This window comes from Carassius auratus, unplaced genomic scaffold (assembly GCF_003368295.1).
Source record: "Carassius auratus strain Wakin unplaced genomic scaffold, ASM336829v1 scaf_tig00011586, whole genome shotgun sequence".
Taxonomy (NCBI): Eukaryota; Metazoa; Chordata; class Actinopteri; order Cypriniformes; family Cyprinidae; genus Carassius; species Carassius auratus.
The window spans coordinates 451353-475841 of record NW_020524219.1 but is presented as its reverse complement, the minus strand read 5'-3'; the positions used below and the strand labels follow the sequence as shown (position 1 = coordinate 475841).

The window sequence follows — 24489 nt, the reverse complement described above, 5'->3', positions numbered from 1 at the left end:
TTTCATCACAAAGCGAAACGTTCTGTTCATTTTAAAGTCATCGAATGGCATGTGCCTCAAATGAATGCATATTGTAAAGTAAAGGCATAATTATGGCTTGTATTTGTTAAGAAATCACAAATGTGTTGGGTTGCTAATTTGTCTGGAGGCATATCTAATATGACATGTCTATTTAAGTAGCTGCTGTGAATTCAATAGGAACATCTCATTACGGTCTAGCATGCTCTTACCCACCGAGAAGGATCACCATGGCGATTAGAGAGAGAGTGACGAAGCACATCATGTTTTGCATTAGTGAGAGGTGTTGTCTACACAGTAATTTAATATACTTGAGATCTTCTTTATGTCTTTAAGTGTCATTTTGCATGCATGCATTATTTGGTGTTTGCTTTATAACAAGAGGATAAGACAGGCCTATCAAGGTTAACTCAAAACAAATGTGTCATTTTTTATTTTTTATGAAGTGACAGTAAAGACTTAAGATATTCATTAAAATATATTTTTTTATTACATTTCTATTTCAAATTAACACATATTAAGCTGTACAACTTTTTTCACCATTGCTATTAATTGAGTTATTGAGCACCAAATTATTAGGCACCAAATCAGAATATTCAAATTATTTTTTGATGGATCACATGACACTAAAGACTCTGAACATCTCCAGAATAAATGACATTTTAACATATATTTTAAAATCTAATAAGATTCCACAGTGGTGTTTTTCTTTTTTTTTTTTTTTTTTTTTTTACCTACTACAAACATTGGATATGTTAAAACTGTCGAATAAAGAAGAAGGACTTGAAAAATAAAACAGAATAACCACTTGAAATATACAATAGCACTTGAGGCACATGGAAAATTTAATAATCTTATTTATTTATTTATGTATTGTCCTTTTCAAAGTTTGATATATCGTTGTAGTTGCATATAAATTCTTCGCATTCCTTTTTATTGATTTTTTTCATGTTAAAAAAATAACAGCATACGGGGAAATGCAGGAGAGTGAGTAAATAATGTCATTTTGATTTCAGTTTTTATTAAAGAAAACTCCTGTAGCACTCATATTTACCTGCATTTCCTTTTCTGATTGTATAATATCTCACGCATATTGAGTGACATAACATTTTGTCAAATGCAGAAGAGGCCCCTCAAAACACTCTCACCTCTGCAGACTTTAAATGACGGGACTCCTCGGTAACCAGGTAACCAATTTTAACCTGTCAGTTAAACATGTATGAAGAGCGATTGGCTAATCTGTGCTCATAAATTAAATATGGCTTGCGCGGCAAGCCAGATGGCTCCAAGATGTAGAGTGATTCGCTGTAATTTAGTCACTGAATTTAAACCAGTGTACGGAAAATGAGAAGTGTCTTGATTCGCAAAATTCTTCAAGGGGGTTCTGTTTGTGAGAGGTGTTGACACAAGATAAGAGTAATCGCTGCAACACTGTGTGTAATGAGCGCTATCTCTCTAAAACGTCAGTGCTTGAGAGACGACTTTCAAGAGCAAATACTCTTTCACAGCCTCTGTTTCAAGTAGAACCGATGCTTTGAGGTATTTTGGAAACCCATCTCCGCCGACCGGTTTGCAATACACCTTTCGGAATGTTATGCAGATGGAATGCTCTGTTTCATAAGACCACGATGAAAGCGGCCAAAAGCCAGTTTGATGTAGAAAACATGAATTACTTTTGAAAGTTTCACTTGTGTACAATAGCAGCACATCCACTATCACTGAGCAAGGCAAACATTTTTTTTTTTACTCCTGTCCACTTTTAAGCGAAAGTAAAAATACTTTTTAAAATATGTAAATGTTGAAATCAAAATGAACTGAGATTAAGATTTTTTTTTTATTACTATTATTTTTCTATACAGCCAGAAGTAAGAAAGGTGGTCTTTTTATTTTCTAATACACGCCTCTTCATAGTGTTAGTAAATTATCACATAAATGCTTCTCAGCGCTTATAATTCCCATTAATCTGATTTCATTTTTCATAATAGCCGCTAGTAAACTATCCCCTGCCTCTTAGACTTTATTAAAGATCTAGCGATACACACAATTCCCTTATCACTGTTTCACAACAGGATTTGACTGGAGCGTGAACCAGTTCAAAACATTTCAGGTGGATTTGTTTTAATGAACGCAATCCCAGAGTCAGAGAGCTGCAAATGCTTTCTTTGAATAGCCATATTATTACACTAATTATCTCACTCTCTACTTACCTGTACTGCAGTCTTTTCCTTTGGCTAAAAAAAATAAATATGCTAGTGAGGTAAACACTTATGTCTTACTCTCCAATCCATACAATAAACGTACTTGTCCTTGAAAATACCCTTTTAATTCCTTGTTATGGCTGTATTTTTTACTGCACCATCATAAAATATAACTGCCAGTGCTGCATTGATGTGTTTCTATAGTAAAAGAGTATAGTTGTGTGACTGCTGTGAATTAAAACCCCAGAGAATTATGACACGGTCAGTGTATTGTGTCCTTTATTATGTAGCTGGTATTATTATATTTTTTTTTTGCCAAGGGTATTGTATATGCATGCATACTGTATGTGCATCTGTTTCAAAGCAATATTTGATGCTTTGTGCTAGTCAGTAATCTGATCTTAGAGGTTGAGATGTGAAGAATCAGACATGTTACAAAAGAGAATAGATAAGAAGGTAATGACAACATCCTGATTTGATCACGCTATTGCGTTTGCTGGATGATCACATTCCGATGCTGATGATATTTTAGCTGGGGATCTGATCTTAATGAAAGAAACTGATAGTATTTCTATAATTATATGTTAATTAAATCCTGCATATTAAATTATATAGTGACATACATGGAATGACATTACAAACCAAAAATATTCGATGACAGACAAACATAAAGACTGACTGATTGACAGAGAGATTTTTTCAAAATAAATTAAACATTTTATTAAGCAAGGTCACATTAAATTGTTTTAAATTAATAGATAGAAAGACAAATAAAAAATAAAAAAAATCAAGAAAATGTTGTTCTTTTGATCCTTCAATTCATCAAAGAATCGTGAAAAAAAAGATGTTTCCACAAAATATTAAGCATAAAATTAGCATATCAGACATGTTTACTAATAATATATCATAATATATATATAATACTATCATAGTTCCTACTATTGTAGTAGCATATGTGTGTGTGTGTGTGTATTCATAAGTTCATTAAAAAAATAAAAAAACTTCTTATAGAAGTAAACCATAAATAAAACACCTGTAAAATGTAAAACCTCTCGAGGTTTAGAGACCTTTAGAGACAAAAGTGTTCCAGCTTTGCTCTGACACTCCAATATAGAACAATTTAGAAGAAACCACTGTTAAACAGTAAGGCAGAGACAGAAAACCATTACTAGTGTAAGACAAAGAGGAGTTCATGTGACATCAATCTCTGTGTTGGAAAATAATGGTCACTTCTACCCCAAAGAGTCGAATTGCTCTGGGCTACCAGCTCTGTCCCCGTCTCTCTTAGCTCAGATTCTTCAGTTCCGGTGTATAGAGATCTGCACGATCACTCATCCCAATGTGTCACTATGTGTTAGATGAAGAAAGAGAATGATTTAGTGCACTAGAGTGAGTGTGGGGACGTGTACACGGTGGTTTACCGTTACATTCCGGTCGCAAGCCACTGGGAGCTCTCACTTAAGCCATAAACACTGTTTTCACAGATACATGAGGACATATATTATCCCTCTCAAAGCAGCATTCAACTTGATTATTGTTTTTCAGCAGTACTCTTAACCCAGGCACTCATCAGCTAGGTGTTTTGAATGCTGAAGTGGGTTGTGTTTAGCAGGATAAAGCAAAACACTGAAAATCACAAAAGGCCCTCTATGATATATAACTGAGTTCTCATAGTGACACGATATTACACAGCCAGCAGCATTGCACCAAATCAACTGGGATCCCACAAACTGGGAATTGAGCTGTCATCCCACAAATGTTATTGAAGTGCGTGCCAATGCACTAAAGTCAACATTGCCAGCAGGGCACAGTTTAGTAGAGCTTATGATGCCTTAGTGAGGAAGGTTTCACAGCTTCAGTTTATACAGATGTCTTAATTTATAGTGGCAAAATTATTTTTCTCCTTCTCAGAGGTGGAGGAGTTGAAGCTTTCCACTTCAACTGATAAACAAGGTTTGATTGTACTGTTCTGGTCAAAGTTAGACTCAAGCTTATGACTCAAGAGTCATACGCTAGAAATCAAAAGTCTTTCTACAATTACATGTTATTTAAATCCCACATACACTATGGGATGGCTTCCAGGTAATTATAGTGGCACACTTTGAATGACACATTCTACATAACAAAAAATTTGTAGATAATCATATTTAATAAAACATATTTTATATTGGTGTGAAATATATTGGTATCTCATGATACATTATGAAAGTTTGAAATTAAACATTTTAATCAGCAAGAATGCAAAAAAATAGTAAACATGACAGACAATAACACATTTATAATGTTACAAAAAAAAATATTTGTATTAATGCTGTTCTTTTCTTTCTCTTCATCAAAGGATCCTGGGAAATTATATCACATTTTCCACAAAATATTAAGCAGCACAATTGTTAACCTTAACCTGTCAACCTTTATATTGTTTGCTGAGAACCAAATAAGCATATTATAATTTTTTTGGAAGAGTCATGTCATGATCACGTCATCAAGAGAAAACAAAAAGCAAAGTCTTGAAAATATAATGTATTTAAATCCATAATGATCCAAATACCAAAGCTAACATTTTCTGTTACAGCTTTGTCTCAGTTGATGCATGTTAACATCTCGCACACATGCCACAGATAAAGTTATATACTGATGATCTTTCTGAAGTTCTGCAATGAGATCTCATTATCCCAGGTCCCTGGTGGGCAAACTTAAATCTTAAAGGAAGGAGGAGACCATCTGGAGCACAGAGTAAGATACATACTAAACATGCCTAAATTATATTAGTATGCTTTATTATTATTTATTTATCCAGCCAGCAAGTAAGAAGGAAGATAGATAGATAGATAGATAGATAGATAGATAGATAGATAGATAGATAGATAGATAGATAGATAGATAGATAGATAGATAGATAGATAGATAGATAGATAGATAGATAGATAGATAGATAGATAGATAGATAGATAGATAGATAGATAGATAGCAAATAAATTGAATGTTCAGTGCTTTTGCTAAATAAATTGACCCAACCTTTAACACTGCAGAAAAATGAGTCATCCACAAATGCTCAGTGTTCATGGGCTTCTATACAGGGTCTGCTTCACTCACCACTTATTTTGAAATTTTTATGAAAGAAGAGTCTTCCGTATGACTCCCTCAGTTCTGCTCAGAAACCAGCTACTCTGCATGCAGTTGTTTAGGCCACTGTCACGTTGAATGTGGATCTCTAGAGTGATCTGTGGCGATTCGCAGAGATAGTCCATCTGTCTGAGAGGCTAGAGAATATGTTGTGTTTCTTGAATTGCTCCTCTTAAAATGCTCTGGGCATTTTTGTCCTTCAACAGGAATCGAAGCTTGTTATGAAATAAGTGCTGCTGTCTTGAGTGAATTGATTACTTATGGCTGATGGTAGAAAGTGGAAGCAGGTTGTGTCTCTGATAACACTTATGAAATACTAGATATTTCATATTTGCAGAAGCATTATGTTCAATCAGATGCATTGAGGCAACTTTCAAAAAAAAAAAAAAAAACATTCTAAAACTAAAGGCTGGAATACACTACAAAACTTTTAAAATCTGAACAGATTTTAAAACTGGGCATCATAAACTTACTGACTTTAACGCCAGACTTTAACGTTTGACAACACAGTATTTAATTTTTTTAAATGCAGTTTTATTTTTTTTATTTTTTTTTTTTATCTGAAAAGTAGTGGTTTTGAATACTGAGGTTTTTGCCCGACAGGGATTGTAAGCTCTGCTGCATACTACATTTTTAACAAGCAGAGTAATACACCATCATGATACGCATAGTCTGACTATTAGCTTTGACTTGTAGTTTTGTTTTTGAAGGACAAAAACTTTCAGCTAGATTGATATACTGTGTGCTTTGAGGCAACTGTGTTGAGGTTTTTCCTTTTTTGGTATTTCTGAATATGTATTAAATACCTACTCAAGTAGTAGTTTAAACAGTCATGTAAGCAATTAGAAAAAAGATATATATATATATATATATATATATATATATATATATATATATATATATATATATATATATATATATATATATATATATATATATATATATACAAATCTGTCATCCTCTCTGTCTAGACATCATTCCTTTCAATCCTCAGAAATATGGGTTATTGGATTTTTGATTTTGTGCAACAAAGCTCAATTTTCTCTCTCTTGAGTGCTCCTTGAACAGTCGTGTTGAATGGCACAGGCTGCAATGTTGCTCACGCATCGCATTATACTCCACACAATAGTCGCTGATTCGCGCGGAGTTTTTGGCGCTTTACTGCCCGGCGCGAGGACGCGTCTGTCGCTGCTACTATGACAACAGCACGCGGTTTTTCCAACTTGTGCGTGGTCTACAGCCCAGCAGGCTTTAAAAGAAAACAGAGCATCTGTCCCACTGGAGGGAGACTTTATTTTCTTCTTTTCTTTTCTTTTCTTTGGGAAGGCTGTTTATACTCACTGTACTGCACCGAGGAATCACAAACACCCTCAATATCTATTCACGCGCAGCTGGAGAGATGTTTTGGCTGGTTCAGAAATCGCTCTTGACTTCGCTCTTGAAGTTTGAGATAGCGGGTCAGTGAGCGAAAGAAGTGGATTTTGAGTTAGGATATTAAAGTCAATAGGACCTAATAAACGAGAACGATTGAGGGCACCTCTAAAGTGTACATTTAATTCATAGGTTATTTAATTTTACCCCCATTTCCATGGCGACGGCACGGCGCGGTCATCGATAAGCGCTCTGTCCGCGAGGGATTTGGTTGTCTACCTGGGGAGGAAATCTGGATTAACAGATCTGAAGTGTAATGGCTAACTAACGCGTTTTTCTTTTGGACTTCTGTGAACGGATTTCCAGTCCACAGATGAAGATGGTTGTGTGTGGATACTGCGCGGCGTCCTGGAGGAGGTGTGTGGTGATGAGTCTCAGACTGCTGTTCCTTCTCCCCGCAGGTCTGCCTGTCCGCAGTCAGGGAGAATCCCAATCCGATAACAAACAGATGGACAATATCACCATCAGACAAGGAGAGACGCTCTTCCTCAGGTAGGCGGTGATGGTTGTGCATTCATCATGCTGTCATGTTCCTGTGTCCTGCGTAAAAAATAAAATAAAATAAAAACATCAGAACTGTCAAGTGTCAAGCATGTCGGTTCATGACGTTTGTCAGCTGATTTTGATCAGTTTATGTTATAGGGTAAAATAGCTTAGTTAAGTCGAAATTAGTTAAATGTGCTTTGTTATTCTTTGTTATGAGTTTTGGTGAATGGACTGTAAACTATTTCAACCTAGTTTAATTGAAACTATCAGTTTAAGTGTTGCACTAATTCTCAACCTGCAGTTCATTGGACTTTTTCAGCCGCTTTGAATCGACTTACTGATGAAGAAGGTTAAGTTGAAACTTGATAAGAACTGTCATGAAGACTGATAAAATTGTTTTTGTGGCAAATTAAATGGACTGAAACAATTGTTTAATCACATAGTGACGTGGACAGTTGCACAGTGCTGAAAATATTAGAATAAGTTATCTTTAAAAAGCAGTCAAAAAAATATATATATATGTTTTGCAAATATTTTCACACATGTTTAAAGTACAGTTTAATTATGGAATTAAGTAAAATCTACTTAACTGAGTTATGTTAAATTAGCAAAGGAAATAAGTAAATTTAACATGGCCAATTAGAGTTTAATGAGTAATTTCTATTTAATTATTTGAAGTTTATTCAAATTGGTACATTTTGTAAACTTTATTCAAACAATATAGCACTAAAAAAACATGCTATTACAAACATGTAAGTAACCAAGTAGATGGCTTGGTATCCTTTTAAGATAATATGCCTACTCAGTAGTACCCAAATGAACACAGAGACCTCAATACTTGGTACACAATACATTATGGATAGTGTTTGAGTATGAATGGGTCATTTTGAATGGAGAATAAACTCCAGATGTCACAAAACAGCAAGTTACTACACGGACAACAAAAGCAACCATAATACAGTTTTAAAAGAACTGGAAACAGTGAAAAATATCCAATTATTCATGCCCCATTGCATATTGGGAACAACTGGATTATAACTTTGATATTTACTTAAAGAATCTTTGTAAACTTAAAAAAAAAAAAAATTCAAGTAAATAAACTTATACGTTGAAACTTTAATTTCTACAAGCTTAAGTTGAGTACTAATATAATTTACTCTTTTTTTTTTTTTTGCCTGAACTAAATTATTTAATGTAGAAATTACATTTGTTTTTCCATAGCGTTTATTTGACAACAAAAAAATGTATCAGTGAAGATATTAGCCGTTTTGTTCTGTTTTCAAATGTAGTGCAATACTTTCTTCGTGGCCCAGTAGTTCCCAAGCACTTTATTTTCTAAAGGAAACTTATAAAGGAGTTACTTGCTATGTAAATAATTATTTTAAGCAGTTTGTATGTGTTTCATTTTTATTAAGTAGCTTATTGGGTTCTGTGTTTGTTCTTAGCTACAGTTTGGGAATAAAATTGTCATCCAAAGTGAGGTAAATGTGACAAAACCTCCCTTTGGGCATGTCCTCAATTGGAAACAATATATATAGCTAAAGAAAAGTGTGTATATATGTCAGGTTTTGCCTATATTGGGGGGAACAAATGTCCCCACAGGGAAAACAACACCTGAATTCAGCTACATTGTGGGGACTAGCTAACAACTTCAGTGAGGAAAGCAATTTAATAAACAGTGTCTTAATGGAATTAGTTTTGAAATTGGTATGAGGGTTTTGGTTTGATTTAGGGTTAGAGGATAGATCATATCACTAGTAAAGAATAAAAAAAAAAGACATCAGTGAAAATCCCAGTAATGACAGGAAAACATGTCTACTGTATAAGTTTGGGCACTTATGTTGCACACAAAAAGACAGCATAGTTATTTTAGTGACTAATGTTTTGGATTGTTAAAGAAGGGACATGAACTAGTAACCTTCAGGATATTCTCATGACTAACAGGATTACACAACTTTAATAAAGCTTAACCTCTGTGCAGGGATAGAGAAAGTTTCAAATGGAGATGACTGATTGACAGTGTATTTGATAAACAGTGTCTGCTGTTTGCTTAGAATATTAAACATTAAGCCAGTGAGGGGGTATATGATAAAATTGGAAATATGCATTTTTCAACATTTCTGCACCTGAATACTACCGACCTTATTTTATTTATAGCTTTGTTCTACTGTATTTATTTATGCTTTGTTCTTATTTTTTACTGGCTGTTCCCATGTCTTTAATCATGTATGAACTTTCTTAGTTAAGTCATAGTTTTTGCTGTGGTATCGAGTTAGTACCAAGCTTTAAGTAAAAAATTGAAGGAAACAGAATTTTTTTTTCTTGCTGATCTGAAAAACGATCCAATCTGTGACACAAAAAAAACATAATATGATCCGCTCCGTGAGCTTCAAAATGTAGATTCATTCACTCAGCCCTAAACATTCCCTGAACGTTCCTTAAACATTTCCTAAATGTTCCAAATGCGACTGTCTTGATTTGAGTAATATGGCAGTTCATTTTACAGTGAGCTGGAACACATCATGGTTATTTAATGTAATGTCTGATCAGTTTTTTTTTATTTTTATTAAATTAAAAGTTAAACCTGTGCGCAAATATATTGGCTTATTTTAAATTCCGCCAATGTTATAAACCTCCATTCAGATTGTATGATGGGTGCAGCAGTTTCACAGATGCATTGCCAGTCGTTGTGACAGCTGCACAGTTTACAGTTATTGGTGTCATCATACCTGACCGCCCAAGGTGATGTTTTCAGTCATATCTCCCGAACATTAGCAGAAAACTAAATCTGGCAGTTCGGATTACTGTTAGGCCAAAAACATAAGGGCATTACATTAAAAATAAGATTCATTGCATAAGTACTCAACGGCAAAGGCTAAATTAAAGCCCTCTTATAGAATTATGTGACAAGAATTGAGGGAGTTTGAGGGCAGTGAGTGGGCGTTGAAGTGCCGAACTGTCTGGAGAGGATTATGGGATATGGCAGTTTATTGGCTGGAAGATGAAGAGGAGGACTGCTATGGTTTAAAAGGTGAAATTGATGAGCTACAGAAGTACAAAAAAGAAAAGACACAAGTAACAATTAAAATAAACAGCCACTCATTAACAAATGTGCATATGAGAAAATGTGGCTGTGAGAGTAAACTACAGGTCACAGATGACAGGTCATTTAGATTTTAGGATGGTTTAAGCATTTAAAAGAAAGCAAGTTAATGAGCAATACAACAGAAGCATGAATTCACTAGTGCTGCTGTGAGACTTTAAATCCTAGCTTCGGATGTGCAGTGAGTAAAGCCTGTTTTCCCTTGAGTGTTGTGATTGCCATGTTTGAAAATCTGTTAGGAAAGGGACTAGGGTGACAATAACTTTCCTGACAAATGCCTGTTTGCCAAATTTTGTTTGTTGCAAAAAAATAAATGAACTGTATCATATGAAAAAAAAAAGGAAAATAAAAACTACCTAGGGTGTAAACCAACAATCAAAACGCAGGCCAAACTTGTTGAACTTAATCCGTTTCAACACACTGCTTCCTCTCTGGACACAGTTGCCAACCTTGCTATTTTAAAGTTGAGTAGATGCGTCCAGCCTACATCAAGAACTCTGATTGTGGAGTAAGATGAGTGGTTTATATTTAACTATTAGACTTAATTAATCCTGGACTTGGTGTGTTGTTTTAGAGTCTGTTGGTTGAGAAAGGCACTGACTTTTCCAATTGTGGTTGTTGACAGTCCTGTGATTTATTGGTGTGATGCTTTCATAGCTTGTTAATACCACCGAGAGCTGGTACAATGGCCCTGTGCTACTTGTTGAAACTCAGAGCAGACAATTTCCTCTCTCCCGGCATCTTTACTCTCAATGTGGAACAACAGACATCTCTGAGATGAACCTCAGCATTTTAGTAGGTGGTGAAAACATTCGAAACGCCATCTCATGATGGTTCCTGGAGAACGCAGCTCTTGTGTTTGCAATAGGAGTGCATCTGACTGAGTCTTCTTTGATAATATCTTCCAGCCACTTCTTTGTCTGTTGTTGTTGACACCTGATATATCTGCTGTCATTATCACCAGCCTCCCAAATGCTGGAGGATAGAAGCAAATCCCTGCAATTTCTAAAGAGTCCACCAGGTTTAACCTGCACATCAATCCAATATTCTCTCTTTCTCTGTGGACTTGTGTTTATTAGGGCTGCATTATTTGGTCAAACAATCATATTTTGATTATTAAGTAAAGGTAATTTGAACTGTGATATACTATCTTCTTTTGGTGTTTAGGAGTTTGTAATTGATGTTTTTTTTTTACTGATCTGATAATAATTAAACCATGAAAAGAACAAGTGTGATGAATCATTATACATTGCATTATTTATTTATTTCACTTTTGCATATAGTGTGGGAACAATGCTCAGGGTGTTTTCCAATGGGCAGTCAGCTCGGACAATTTTTGCTGCAACATGAAAATATTTCCGAACAAAGCCATAACAGAATGAACTGTAATGCATCTGAAAGTAAAAGTGTTATGACATGTAGCTAAGTATGGTGTCCCATACTTTGAATTTGTGCTCTGCATTCATCCCATCTATGTGCACACACACAGCAGTGAGTAGTGAACATACACATACTGTGAACACACACCTGGAGTAGTTGGCAGCCATTCTTGCTGCGATGTCCAGGGAGCATTTAGGGGTTTGGTAGTCTCACCTCAGTCCCGGTGTTGAGGGTATAAGAGAGCGCTGTACATTCACCCCCCCCCCACCCCCCACATACAATCACTGCTGGTATCGAGACTTGAACCCAGACCTTTGGGTTCCAAGTTCGACACTATAACCATTTTTCTTCACACAATGTAAAATATGTATTATTTCAGTTCACGTTAGGTTCGACAGATATGTTTTTCAGGGCCGATGCAAGTAGACCAAGTAGACCAATAACCGATATCTTGAACCGATATAGGAAGTATGTCTGCGTTTTTCTTTAAAATTAGCATTTCTTTCTGGCTACAATGTATATGTTTCTAAGTAAGTAATTGGTACTTCTGAATGGGTTGAGGCCGAGATTTAGCGCATTTGAAGTAAAAGTACTTGATGAGCATATACTATGTGTGGAGAGCATTCACTAAGTGTTGTGCATCTCATTTTTGACCAAGATGGCTTTTAGAGGCATTTTCATTGGAACTGTTCATTTATGTCTGGTGTAAAAATGAACAATAAGAATAACAAGGGCTTTGACAAAAACTGTTTTCCCTGGTGTTGATTGAGTGTAGTACTCCCATACTGCACTTCTTACTCTTGTCTTCCTCTGTGAGTCCTTCTGCAATAAGGGTAATATAAAGAGAGAGGTAAAAGTGGGGCCGCTGTGTGCTTCATGATTAAGCCTTTGGATACTGTACTACAGTTAAACAGTTTGGGGAAATGTAAGTATTTGGCTTCAATAATTTAAATGTTAGAAATGTAGGTGTAATAGCATAACCATAATTCCTCATTAATTATTTTCTGATTGCTAAAACATAACCTACAATAGTAGAGGTGACTATTCAATTCATCAAATAATGCACATCAGATTAAAGCTCCGGTAGGGAACTTTTGACGCTCTAGCGGTTAATTAAACAGAACTGCTTGAGTCTTGCAGAAGAAAATCGTAGCCGGAACTACTTCTCTCTGTTTATGTCTATGAAGAATCACAAAGGTACTGGGTTACTCCGCCGCGGTATCCCCGAAGAAATCTAAAATAGTCTGAATATAAACACTTATTATTATAGGTGCACCCTAGTGATTCAGGACAAGCCAAAAACACGGTTTGGAAAATGGATTCATGGTGTACTCGCTTATTATATACATTTTTCTACATTTTGAAAACAAACAAAGTTACGGACCGCAGCTCTGATTGGTTGTTTTTTACCAGGAGCGATGGAGTTTCTGCAAATGGCAATAGGACCACTGGGAGGAGCCAGAGGGGCTTGATTTTTTTCACAGATTATCTGTCTCATGTTCTACTGTCAGGACATAATGACAGGTTTAACAAATATGTAAAAAATATTTTTTTTTACAAAAGTTCGCTACAGCACCTTTAACTTAAAAAAACATAATGTGTGTAAATAATTTAATTATCTCTTTAGCTATATTGTAGAAGTTGTTAAAAAGACTGGATCTATTTTCATGAAACTATAATACTAATAGACTTTACAGACACACTTAGTTCAATAGCCTATTGAAATGTCTAAATGTGTCATCCTAATCTTAGCCTATGTGACAATAGAAATTTCAGTTATTTTTAATTTATAGAACAGTGCAAATGAATCAATCAAATTTATCTTTTAATCAATTGAGAGTTAAACTCTTTATTTTTTGGCAAACAAATGGTTGACTATTAAAATTAAATCATTGAAGAAATAGAGTATTGTGTGATTATTCTTTTAAACAAAAGTTGTAAATATTGTTGTAGTAGTATTATGTAGGCTATATCATACTGCACCACAATAATATATTTTTTATAATTTCTTTAAGCTAGCCCGGACCTATATTTTGACGGGTTGTCTTGAGGAACTTTTAAGTTTCTGTATTTCGGTATTCTGTGTTTCCTATGCAAATGATATGATAGTTTTACTTAAATTATATCAAATGCTCATGAAGTGACTCTCAGAGGGAGTCAGAGCAGTTTTGAAGATGTTGTTCATGTATTTATGTCCTCATGTAGTGAGACGACAGAAGCTGAAATCACAGTGAGCGTCACACAATTTATATGTTTTGCATATTTAAATATCATTTTTTGCGGCTTAATATTTACAGCTACTAGTCCATATCACAACTCTATTTAAGTGTACTGACCTTCTTTTGATTAATTAATCCAAACTTTGACAAATTCCATGACATTCTGCATCATACGGTAAATTCCATTTATATGACTAGATTCCGCATTGAATGGTCAGATTCGTGACTCCCGATAAATAAGATTGCTATAGGCCAGCTTTAAGTGGTGAGTTCTGTCAGGCTGCATCAGAGCCAAACGACACATTGCAAAATTATGTTATTTTATCTGAAAATCAGTTTTGAAAATTACAGATACAGATAATCATATAAATGCTAAATATCGGTGCAAATAACCGGTCAACCCCTAGTTAGCGTTTCACTATAAGCTTTTATTCCATCACTTTACAAATTCTGAAATAATGCTGTACATGTAATATAATATATGCTATGAAGACGTCTTCACAATGTTATTTGCAACTTTTCAGATCCTAAATAAAAGCTGAAATACAATTTGCATTGATAATCGTGTAGTATATAATCTATATTTTTAGGCTTTATATACATCTGCTTTATAGCTTCACTTCCTCCCATTACTTTTTCTCACAAATCTCAGTTGTGATATCTAGCGATCACATATCCTGACTCCTGCAGAAAGCGCAAAGTTCTCTTGTATATTAACTGAACCGTATTGAATTATCAGATATGTGAATATCTGCAGCAGAGATGGAGAAAAGAATAAATTGGAGAGGTCTGAATGGACTGCTGCCTTGGAAAAAAATAAGCTTCTTGCTGATAAGATTGAGAGGGTGCTAATTTGATTTCACAGCGAGCTGCTCAACGTTATCGGTCTAATTCCACTTTCCTTTACCTTACATCAACATTCTCTTGTCTCTCATTAAACCCTAATCATTTGAGCCACCATCACAGGGCCAGACAGGAGTATGGGGTGCTGTCAGAATGAACGGCCATCCAGATGATTCAGAGACCCGGGATTAATCAGGGTTTTGATATTTCAGAATTAATTTGCAATGGTGGAATGGACCTCTACTGTAGTTTGATTTATTTTATGGCTGAAAGGAGCTTGCGTCCAGCCCCGGTAAGGGGATGAAAGACTAGATGCATCTGTTAGTGATTGCATTAGCGACATCTGTTTGTCACCCATTCCGGATTGAAACGCCATCAGGGCATAATGACATTGTGGCGGCTCTTTGGCTTGGCCACACACCAAATGGTCCAACACCTTGCTGTCTTTCAGACCATTTCCTTTCACCAGACTCAATAACCTTTGAGAGGACAAAGAATGAGAGAAGAACAAACAAAAACAACACAGAAAAACACTGTAGATGTAATCACACTTGGCCTCGCTTTTTCCTGTTTTTTGTTTGGAACATGAATTCCCAAAAAGCCCCCTCTCAGACATCTCCATCATCTTTTGCTCTGACTTTCTCTCTATAAATTTTGCCCAGATGATTAATTTCCTGACCACAGAAAGGTACTATGTATTTTGGAGAAATTGCTTGTTTTCTATATCCATTACTTGGCCTTTGAGAGCAGAGATGGGCCACTTGAGCAATCAATATCTGGCAAATTACACAATCTCAAAATTACAAACTATGTCAGAGAAAATAGATAGTCGATCTGCATAGTCTGGACTGAGTTCACCCTACATTTTTGTGAAGCCTTTTTGTTTTTCACCAAATGTTGAATACATACTGTATATATTGGCATTATATTGACTGTACGCCATGCTATTTGATCACTGACGAACCAGTATTGACCAAAAATATTAAGTATATTTGATGTTGAATCTATTTTAAAGTCACTTGCCACTGCATTACATAAGGGGTTTTCACAATGGGGTCCGGGTCCCTTGAAGGGGTGCTGGCGAGTCTGTAGAAAAGTTCAGAGAAAATTTTAAAAATTAAAAAGTTATCATTTACTGAATCTGACTAGGATAAGATTATTAATAAATCTGATTATTTTATATTTTAAGAACTTTAGTATTATGATTCTCTTCAGGTTTGTACATCTAAATGAACTTTAATATTGGGCAGAATACAAAAGATTAAATTAAGTTTGTTTTGCAAATACAATTTTCATTTGTTTTGGGTTCAGTGCAATGACAATTTATAATATAATTATATGATCTATATTAGGGCTGGATCAGAAGATTAGATTATTTGATTTTCAATTTTAATGTTTTGCATATTCTTTTTTATACATTTTATTTTTTCCGAACACCTGGCATCCCTGCGAAATGGTTCTCATTTGCGCTTGAATATGAATCACCCAAAAGTGTCAGGAACTTCATGATTCAGTTCATCTGGAAGAGAAGACAAAAATGCTGAAGACCTCAGCTGCGTGGGTGCACTTTAAATTGAGGAAAAGACAAAGGCAGTGTGCCAGATATGTGATCTGAAACCACAACAGCACATTAAGTTCACCTGAGTTCAGTAAGTAGAACAATATATAGTATTAGTGGTGTACAAAAAGAAAAAAATAACTGCTTTTATCCATCATGTTAATCAGTACTTTTACACATGATAAAAACATGCACTTAATTTGCTTGGAAAATACTTGCGAATACAGCAGTCATAAAAATACGTACAGTAGCCCAGCCTAATAATAATTTGTCTATATTAAAAGTATTGCTCTTAACAGACCTGTGTGTTTTGTATCACTAGTGCAGTGTCCGTTCTCAGAGCATATAAGTGCTGTCCGCGTGAGGCATGCCATTTCTGGCTCGTGCTGTTCTGTAGTTTATTAAATGTTTGTTAATTCTGACCATGTCGTGTGTCCATATTGCACCAAAATCCGGCACTACACTGACTTGGGTCCGCAACAACACACCCGTCACCCATGTCGATTGGAAGAACGGTTCTCGACATAATAAAAATGCAAACAGACAGACACACAGAGATTCCTGCCTTTATTAGAGAGAAGAATATGTTCATCCCCCTCCCTCTGAAGCTTCAAATATTTGATGTTGATTAGTACTGAAGCTTCTAAGCTCAACAAATGGCATTCAGACCAGCCCTAGTCTGTACAGTATCACACTTTATATTTTTATCACACAGTTTAAAAGGGTTTGTAAAATTTCTAAATATATACAAAAGTAATAAAGATTTTTATTCAATATTGAATCTCTGAATGTTTTTTCATCATCTTGTTTTATTTGACAAAAACAATAACACACACCAAGCTTATTCTAGGACCATTTCAAAACAACAAAAGTTTTTCGGTAATTATTCAGATCCTTGACCAACAACAGAGAGCATTACCCATCACAGGTTGCCAGCACTTCACTTCATTCTTAAAATGCAACCCGCAGCAAAACAAACTCCATAGACTTGATATTTTGCCCACACAAACCTATTAGAAATTCCTGAATGCTGTTTGCAGTTTATTTTATCACCAAGGCCCAGAACTAAGCAGCTGATACCTGCATCCCTAGAGCCTGTGTAAGTGGGAGAGAGATGTAGGACTCAACATTTCAGCATGTCACTTTTTTCCTGGCAGATTGCGTCAGTGTGGTGAGCAGTTCAGGGCAGGCTAGTGCAGGTGTGTGGGGTGACTCTGGACATCTGGACTGCAGTCAGAGACTTTAAAGGTGGGAGATCGGTTACACTGAATTAGGTGCTTGAAGGTCTAAACTCCTCCTCTGCAGAGCAAGGTAAACAAAATGAAGACTGGATGAGCATTAACACACACCAAACACATCTAAACACATGCAGTATGAACACATAAACATGCAAATGAAGGTAAGGAATGTACAGTCCCCACTAACAAGGGTACAGGACTAATCTCTCTCTCTAAGCATTTGATTGCACACTAGATTTTATATAAAAACTTTGATTTATTTTTTTGATTATTTTTTTTTTCTTGACTGCTCAGGACAGAGTTGATTAGCCATTAAAAAGCATTCGTTTTTTTTTTCTGTTCAGGATTCTGATTGAACGAACAATCACTCACTCATTTGTACTCGTTTATAACATGCTATTACTATTACATCATCATTTGCTTCCCTTCATTTGCTTGAGTAAAAAGGCTCCTGCGGCTGTGTATTTTTAGTCAGCTGACAGGACTGAGACTGTTGCACAAAGTGAAGCAGTTTGCAAGAAGAATTTCCATCTCTTGTTTATTTCTCTTGGCAGGGTCTGTCATTAAAGCTGGCAAGATGTTCACAATCTGTCTTATAAGAGAAGAAGAGGGTATTTAATACATATTATGTTACCGGACTTGTGTTCTGCTTTGCTTTTGGACATATTTTTTTTTCTTAGGTCATGCAAACGGACTGTTCTGTATACATTTAGTAGAAAATTGCCTACTCTGGGGAGCCTCTGAGAAATCTAGTCCTGTCTGGAACATCAGTGATGCCACAATCATTTTTACTTTCACTGAATGCTGTAACCAAAGCTACATTTCCTATAGTGCTGCCTAATGTATCTTCATTACTGATCTTGACCTTTTATGGATTTGGAGGAAACATAATGGCAACATCAAGCATGATCCCTTCCTTAATGATTTTCTTCCCTTAATTGTATTCTTAATATTATGATCATTTATTTAATCAAATATATGCATACATCTGGAGTCCTTTATTATGTTGGCTAGGCACAAGTGTACCAGTGTAATCTTCAAATTAATACGTCATAAAATTGCAGGTGTAGTAATAATAAAAATGAGATAAAAATACTGTTTAAAATAGTTTTAGATGAAGTACTCCTGTATATCATGTCACTCTGCGGATGATGGATGTCACTGCTTTAAATGCCAGCTGTAGTTATGGAGCAATGGAGCAGATATCTTAAGCTGATCATTTTTAATTTGCTCTTTTTATATACCAAATAGTTCCGTCATACATACATTTTATATTGAAAACAGAGCTGATGTTGGAGCTGTAGTCTAGTAGTTAACACACTGAGCTTTAGAGCTGAAAGGGGCAGCACAAGTTCAAATCCACCTTGTAATCTGTTCCCATTCCCCCGCTTTCTCCTTATCATTTCCTGCCTTCGCCATACTTTCTCTCAATACAGAGTGGCACATGATCTGTGGAGGAACACCTGACTTTGCAGTTTCTTGGCTTGAGCTTCTGAGATGCTATAATTAATTCTGATTCGCTGAACATGTAGAATGATAGTCTATTGATTTTGTGTTGATGGCGCGATTGTACATCAACCCTGAGAAGGACTGATCTTCTGTGTCCCGTCAGTCAAGTCGCTTTACCCCTCGCAGTAGCTGCAATTCTGCACTGTTCACCCATCCAGTGCTTTAAACGAGAGTTATGACAGGCTGCTGTGACCTCTTTTAACTTTTAAGCCACTGCTGTCTTTTGACAAGAAAGACGGGTGAGGGAAAATAAAAGGGTTTCTCTTTTTGGTGCTGCAGAGCAAAGAATCACAAAGCCTCGGAATAATGCTCCAAAGAATGTTATGGAGCACTTTTTTTTGACGCCAGGCACACCTGAGAACTCCATGCTGTATTCAGGCAAAACTCTTTTCTCAACAAATTGGAGCTTCACACTTTCAAGTCTCCTGGAAACAGTTCACACAACACGAGAATCAATCTTGAATTTCCACATCATAGAAGCCCTCAGGGTTCAAGAGACAAACATCTCTGTCTTCAGCACAATGCTGAAGTGAAGCTCTTTGTGCTCTTTTAATCAGCAAGGAATCCAGGAGAGCGACCTCACATGACTCCCCCCCCCCTGCTTTTTTTGTCATGTGCTAATAATGCAGTAATCAAAAAAAAAAAAAAAAAAAAAAAAAGATTTTCAAGGAACTTGCGCATGGAGCTTTTTATTCCTGAATGCATTTCTGAGTAACATAACCTAACATTAACATTATAATGATCCTGGCCAATCAGTGTGTTTATCCAGACAGCGCTGCATGCCACCTGCTGTTGATTTATCTTTGTATGTTTTGTAATGGAAAGTTTGAGTATTATAAATCAAGGCTATTATGGAATTTTACAGAGTGTGGCATATTTATAGTTTGCATGCATTGGAAAACAAGTATGCACTACAAAGAATGGGACATGTATAGGTAGTGTACACTAAAAGACTAGTATAGGAAGTACAACAATCAAATATGTATTATTAAGTGAACACCAAGTAGTGCATGTTAACTGGCTAGTAAATGTATGCATTTGCAGTGTAGGTTACTATGCACCAAAACTAGTATGTGTAGCTAGACAACAGATTTTTTTATTAATAAAACATTGATAATACTAAATATTTATTGAGCACCAAATCAGCATATTGAATGATTTCTGAAGGGTCATGTGACACATAAGATTAGAGTAATGACTGCTGAAAATTCAACTTTGCCATCTCAGGATTAAATTATTATTTAAATATATATTAAAATGGAAAACAGCTATTTTAAACTGTACAAATATTTGCTGTTTTTACTGTATTTTAATCAAATAAATGCAGCCTTTTGTGCATAAAACACTTATTTCAAATGCGTTAAAAAAGCTTACTGACCCCAAACATAAAACAAAACAACAACAACAGCAAAAAAAAACCTATCATGCATTATAAAAAATAATGTCCACTACAAAACTAGAATTTACTAGTAATAGGCATTAGGTGCATATGTGCGTAAGGCACATTGAAAAACTAGTGTGATATATAGCAGTAGTATGAAACCATCATAGCAAAACTAACATAATTTACATGTTAAATTTAAAATATTCATAATCATAAAGATTTAATATAAAAAAATGATTGAACCTGTTCAGTCTCAGTAGTGCCAACGCATCATCAGCTGTATTTAGTGGTTAAATACAATCTGTTCACTATTTTTGTCATTTACACCTGTTTATTGGTGTTGTGACAAAAGGTGATTTCAGAAATCATGTTCTCGCAGAGCCTCCTCTGCAGGATTCATATTAATGAATGTAATTCTGAGCTTCAGTGACAGCGGCACTTCATAAACATCACAACATATCTCTCCTTCACCTCAAACATGGCTTGTCGGTTTATGAATATCACATTTTATTGACTTTGTCAGTCAAGATTCCACTAGTGCAGTGTAAAATACAATACCTCACAGGGCCGAGATGTGCTATCTGACTAGCTTTAGTGGTTAAGGTTTGATCCTGAAGATGTTTAGTCATTTTGTATATTATTTAGTATGCTGAATGTGATTCAGAAGGAGCTTGAGGGTTTCACTGAGATTATATAATGAGTAGGTCTATTATGCCATGGTTTCTGCATTCATTGAGTAAAGGTGAGGATTCTTGAGTTCTCAGTCCATTTCATAATTTAAAGGGAACTCCAGCTCAACTGAGTGTGATTTATAGTACTCAAACCCATTTGAAGTTCTTCTGTTAGACCTCAAGGCCTCAGTGGTGTTGTGTATTAATGTAACAGGCTTTTTAAGTGCTGTTGGAGTTGCTGAAGTAGTTTTGAATGAATCATTTTGGAATTGATCATTTTCTGTGAAGACAACGCATGCCCCGATATCAGATTCATCAAAGATTGTTTTGTAGTCAGTGTGCAGATTTGAATTGGAGCATGTCTGCGAACACATGCGGGACATTAGATCAGTGGGTCCAGTGCTGTATGGATGACCTACTTAAAGTGCTGAAATCCAATTAGCCTACACTAATAATCTAGACTAAGTCCTGTGTGGACACCGCAGATCTGCAGTGTAAGATGTCTGGTTGGCTGAGCAAATTCAAAGTCCTGGACTGTGATGGAAACGAGAACTCTGCCTGATTTAATTAAAGTCAAAACATGATGAAAGGGACGGGTAAATTACCCATCAGTTTTAAATGTTGCACGGGTGAGCTGCCTCTTGACCCATAAGACATTATGACACACTCCTAAAGCTTAAACAGACTTAAAGAATGACATTAATTTAGCATGCATAACTTTGTAGCAAGACCCCTAGCCCATGCCCATGTCTAAATTAACAAATATTATATTTTCGGAAAATATCCATACTTCTGACTGTGTATGTATGCATGTAAGCATGTATTTAAACTTTTACTTTTATTGTTTTGATTCATTATATGCACAATATTTATATAATATATATATATATATATATATATATATATATATATATATATATATATATATATATATATATATAGTTATGCTATATACATCACAAAATAATAAATGTAGATGTGCAGAATTTTTATTTCTTTACACTTCTACCTTTATTATAATTTTTTACTGTATTTATGATTTTAAATAATTATATTATGTCATTGTATTACAATAATATAATAATTGCTACTACTAATAATAATTTTTATTAATATACAAATAGTAAAATATTAATAAGTATTATTATTTACATTTTTATGATTCATTGTAAGTAAAGATATGTTTATTTATACTGCATTATAAAATAAATAATAATGTAGAAGTGCAATGTTTGCACTTATGTATTATATTATAAAAATATCAATATAAAAATTCATAAAAAAATAAATATAGAAATGGTAAGTATTATTTTTATTGTTATATACACTTCTACTTTTATTTTATGATTTACTATATATGTGATTTGTTAGGATAGATAAAATAGATTTTTGAAATATAAATAATAGGCATAAATTGATAAAGTGATGACATAAACATATAATTGATATGATGCATAGTGTTATTTAGTCAGTTATTTATTTCCTTATTTTAAATTATTGTTTATTTAGCGGTTCAACTACCTCAGTAATCTCAATAGTAGCTTTTGGAATACTCTGGGGCGTATAAATACATTCAAAATAACTCACTTTATATTAAACTGTACCCTAAATTGTAGTATACCTCTTAAAAAAGATCCACAAAACACTCTCACATCACCCGTCTGGCTACGCTGTCAGCTTTTCGCCACAGTTGCCTTGTGTTCAAACAGCTCCACAATTGATTAACAAATAGGCGTTTTTGTTTGTACATCTGTTTTCATGTGCATAATTGGAAGTGCTGAGGGCATCGGTTCAAACAGAGCATCACAATGACAGGCCCAGGGTTTAGCTAAGTCCCTGGTGCCCTTTCTGTCACTGTTGATTGTACACTGGTTAATGGGGGAAATCCGTTTGCACGGGTGCAGTCTTCTGTGCTGTAACGTTGGCCAGTTTGTGGATTGGTTCATCAGCTGTTCGGCCTGTCATTATAAGACAAATAAGAAGCACTTAAATGGCATTGGCTTCTATTACAATCACTTAACCACTTGGAATAAATGGCTGTACATTTCATCTTCAGCAGCTCTCTCTCTTCATCAGCAGTAGGATGATTTGCTTTTGTCCGTGACTGGAGGCACCCAATGCCAGTTCAACTGGAGCTTTATGTGTGGGTCTATGATCAAACCTTGTTACGCACACCATCCCAACACTAACTTAAAGAGCTGGAAACACTTAAGATGTTCTATATTTACCCTGCGTGACACTCTATATTCTCAGTGTGTATGTTGGCATATGCGTCCATGCCAGAAAAGAAATCATCTAAGGCTAAAAACGGACTCCAGCTGGTATTGATTGTTTGTTTCTCTCTGTATGAATTTGTGATACATGTGCTCTTGCATCTGATGTTGCTGTCTGAAAGGCTCTCCCATGCTGTCGCATGATAGCACAAAAAAAACATTGGCTGATTTATTGCTAAGAATAAAAAAACAACAATCATTTTCTAAACCCTTTTATTGGTGCTATGCTTCTAATAATCATAAATTAATATAATATTTTCTATAAATCCATGAAAAAAGGAGTTCATGTCCTGAACAGCGGCTCATCTGTGATGTAAATCTCTTCTTTGCTTTGTATGGTCAGCAGGACCTTATCATATAAACAGCCCAATGGTGTCTGTCTTTTTTAATTTCAAGGTTATTAGCAGAGGTTGAAATGCGTAATGAAAATGAAAAGGTACATTTAGCGCCCTCAGACATGATCCTGTGTGAAATTGACACAGGAAACAGCAGCTGAAGCCATCTCGCTTTCCAAATTTGCATGCAGATCGCTTACGTTTTGTTTACATGTTTGTGTTTGCTGTTTGAAATTTGTTAATCACACATCAGGGCTTGATCACTGGAGGGATTTTAAGGTGCCAAACGTGTGTATTTATTTTCCATATATATTTTTTCCATATAGTGAGTCCTTTGCTAAAAAGCTTATTTGTCTGAGGATTTTGCCGGCTTTTAAAGTGTGACGCTGTATTGTGGCAATGAAGGACGAATCAACGCAGCTACAGGGACAATTCCCAAAATGCTCTTTAATTCATTAGTGCAGCATTTCTATGCTGTTCTTGAACATTCTCCACTTGTTTTTCAGAAATCTGTGTCCAGGAACAAATGCGGTTATATGCAAAACTCACCATGATGTGACTAGAGTATTCTAGGTGGTTGTCTCTACTCCTTTTTTTCCCCTAAGTATTTTGGTCCCTATATAGGAATTTGCGTGAATTTTCCACTCATTTTACCATTTTACCGTTTGCTGGGTTAACAAAACACAGCAGAAATGCCCCCCGAAACATCTTTTCTCTTTA

General features: G+C 35.3%; 1 protein-coding gene across 5 annotated transcripts in view; it reads left to right on the top strand.

Moving 5' to 3' along the window:
* Positions 1 to 6383: 6383 nt before the first annotated feature.
* Positions 6384 to 24489, top strand: part of LOC113073195 (neurotrimin-like) — an 87120-nt gene continuing 69014 nt past the window's right edge. For 3 of the 5 annotated variants that reach the window (XM_026246076.1, XM_026246075.1, XM_026246074.1), the window contains exon 1: positions 6386 to 7262. In XM_026246076.1, the coding sequence (XP_026101861.1) occupies positions 7084 to 7262 (179 nt within the window). In that variant the 5' untranslated portion in view covers positions 6386 to 7083. Of the gene's footprint in view, positions 7263 to 24489 lie in introns of all 5 variants that reach the window. The other 2 variants (XM_026246072.1, XM_026246073.1) reach the window with 2 other exon arrangements.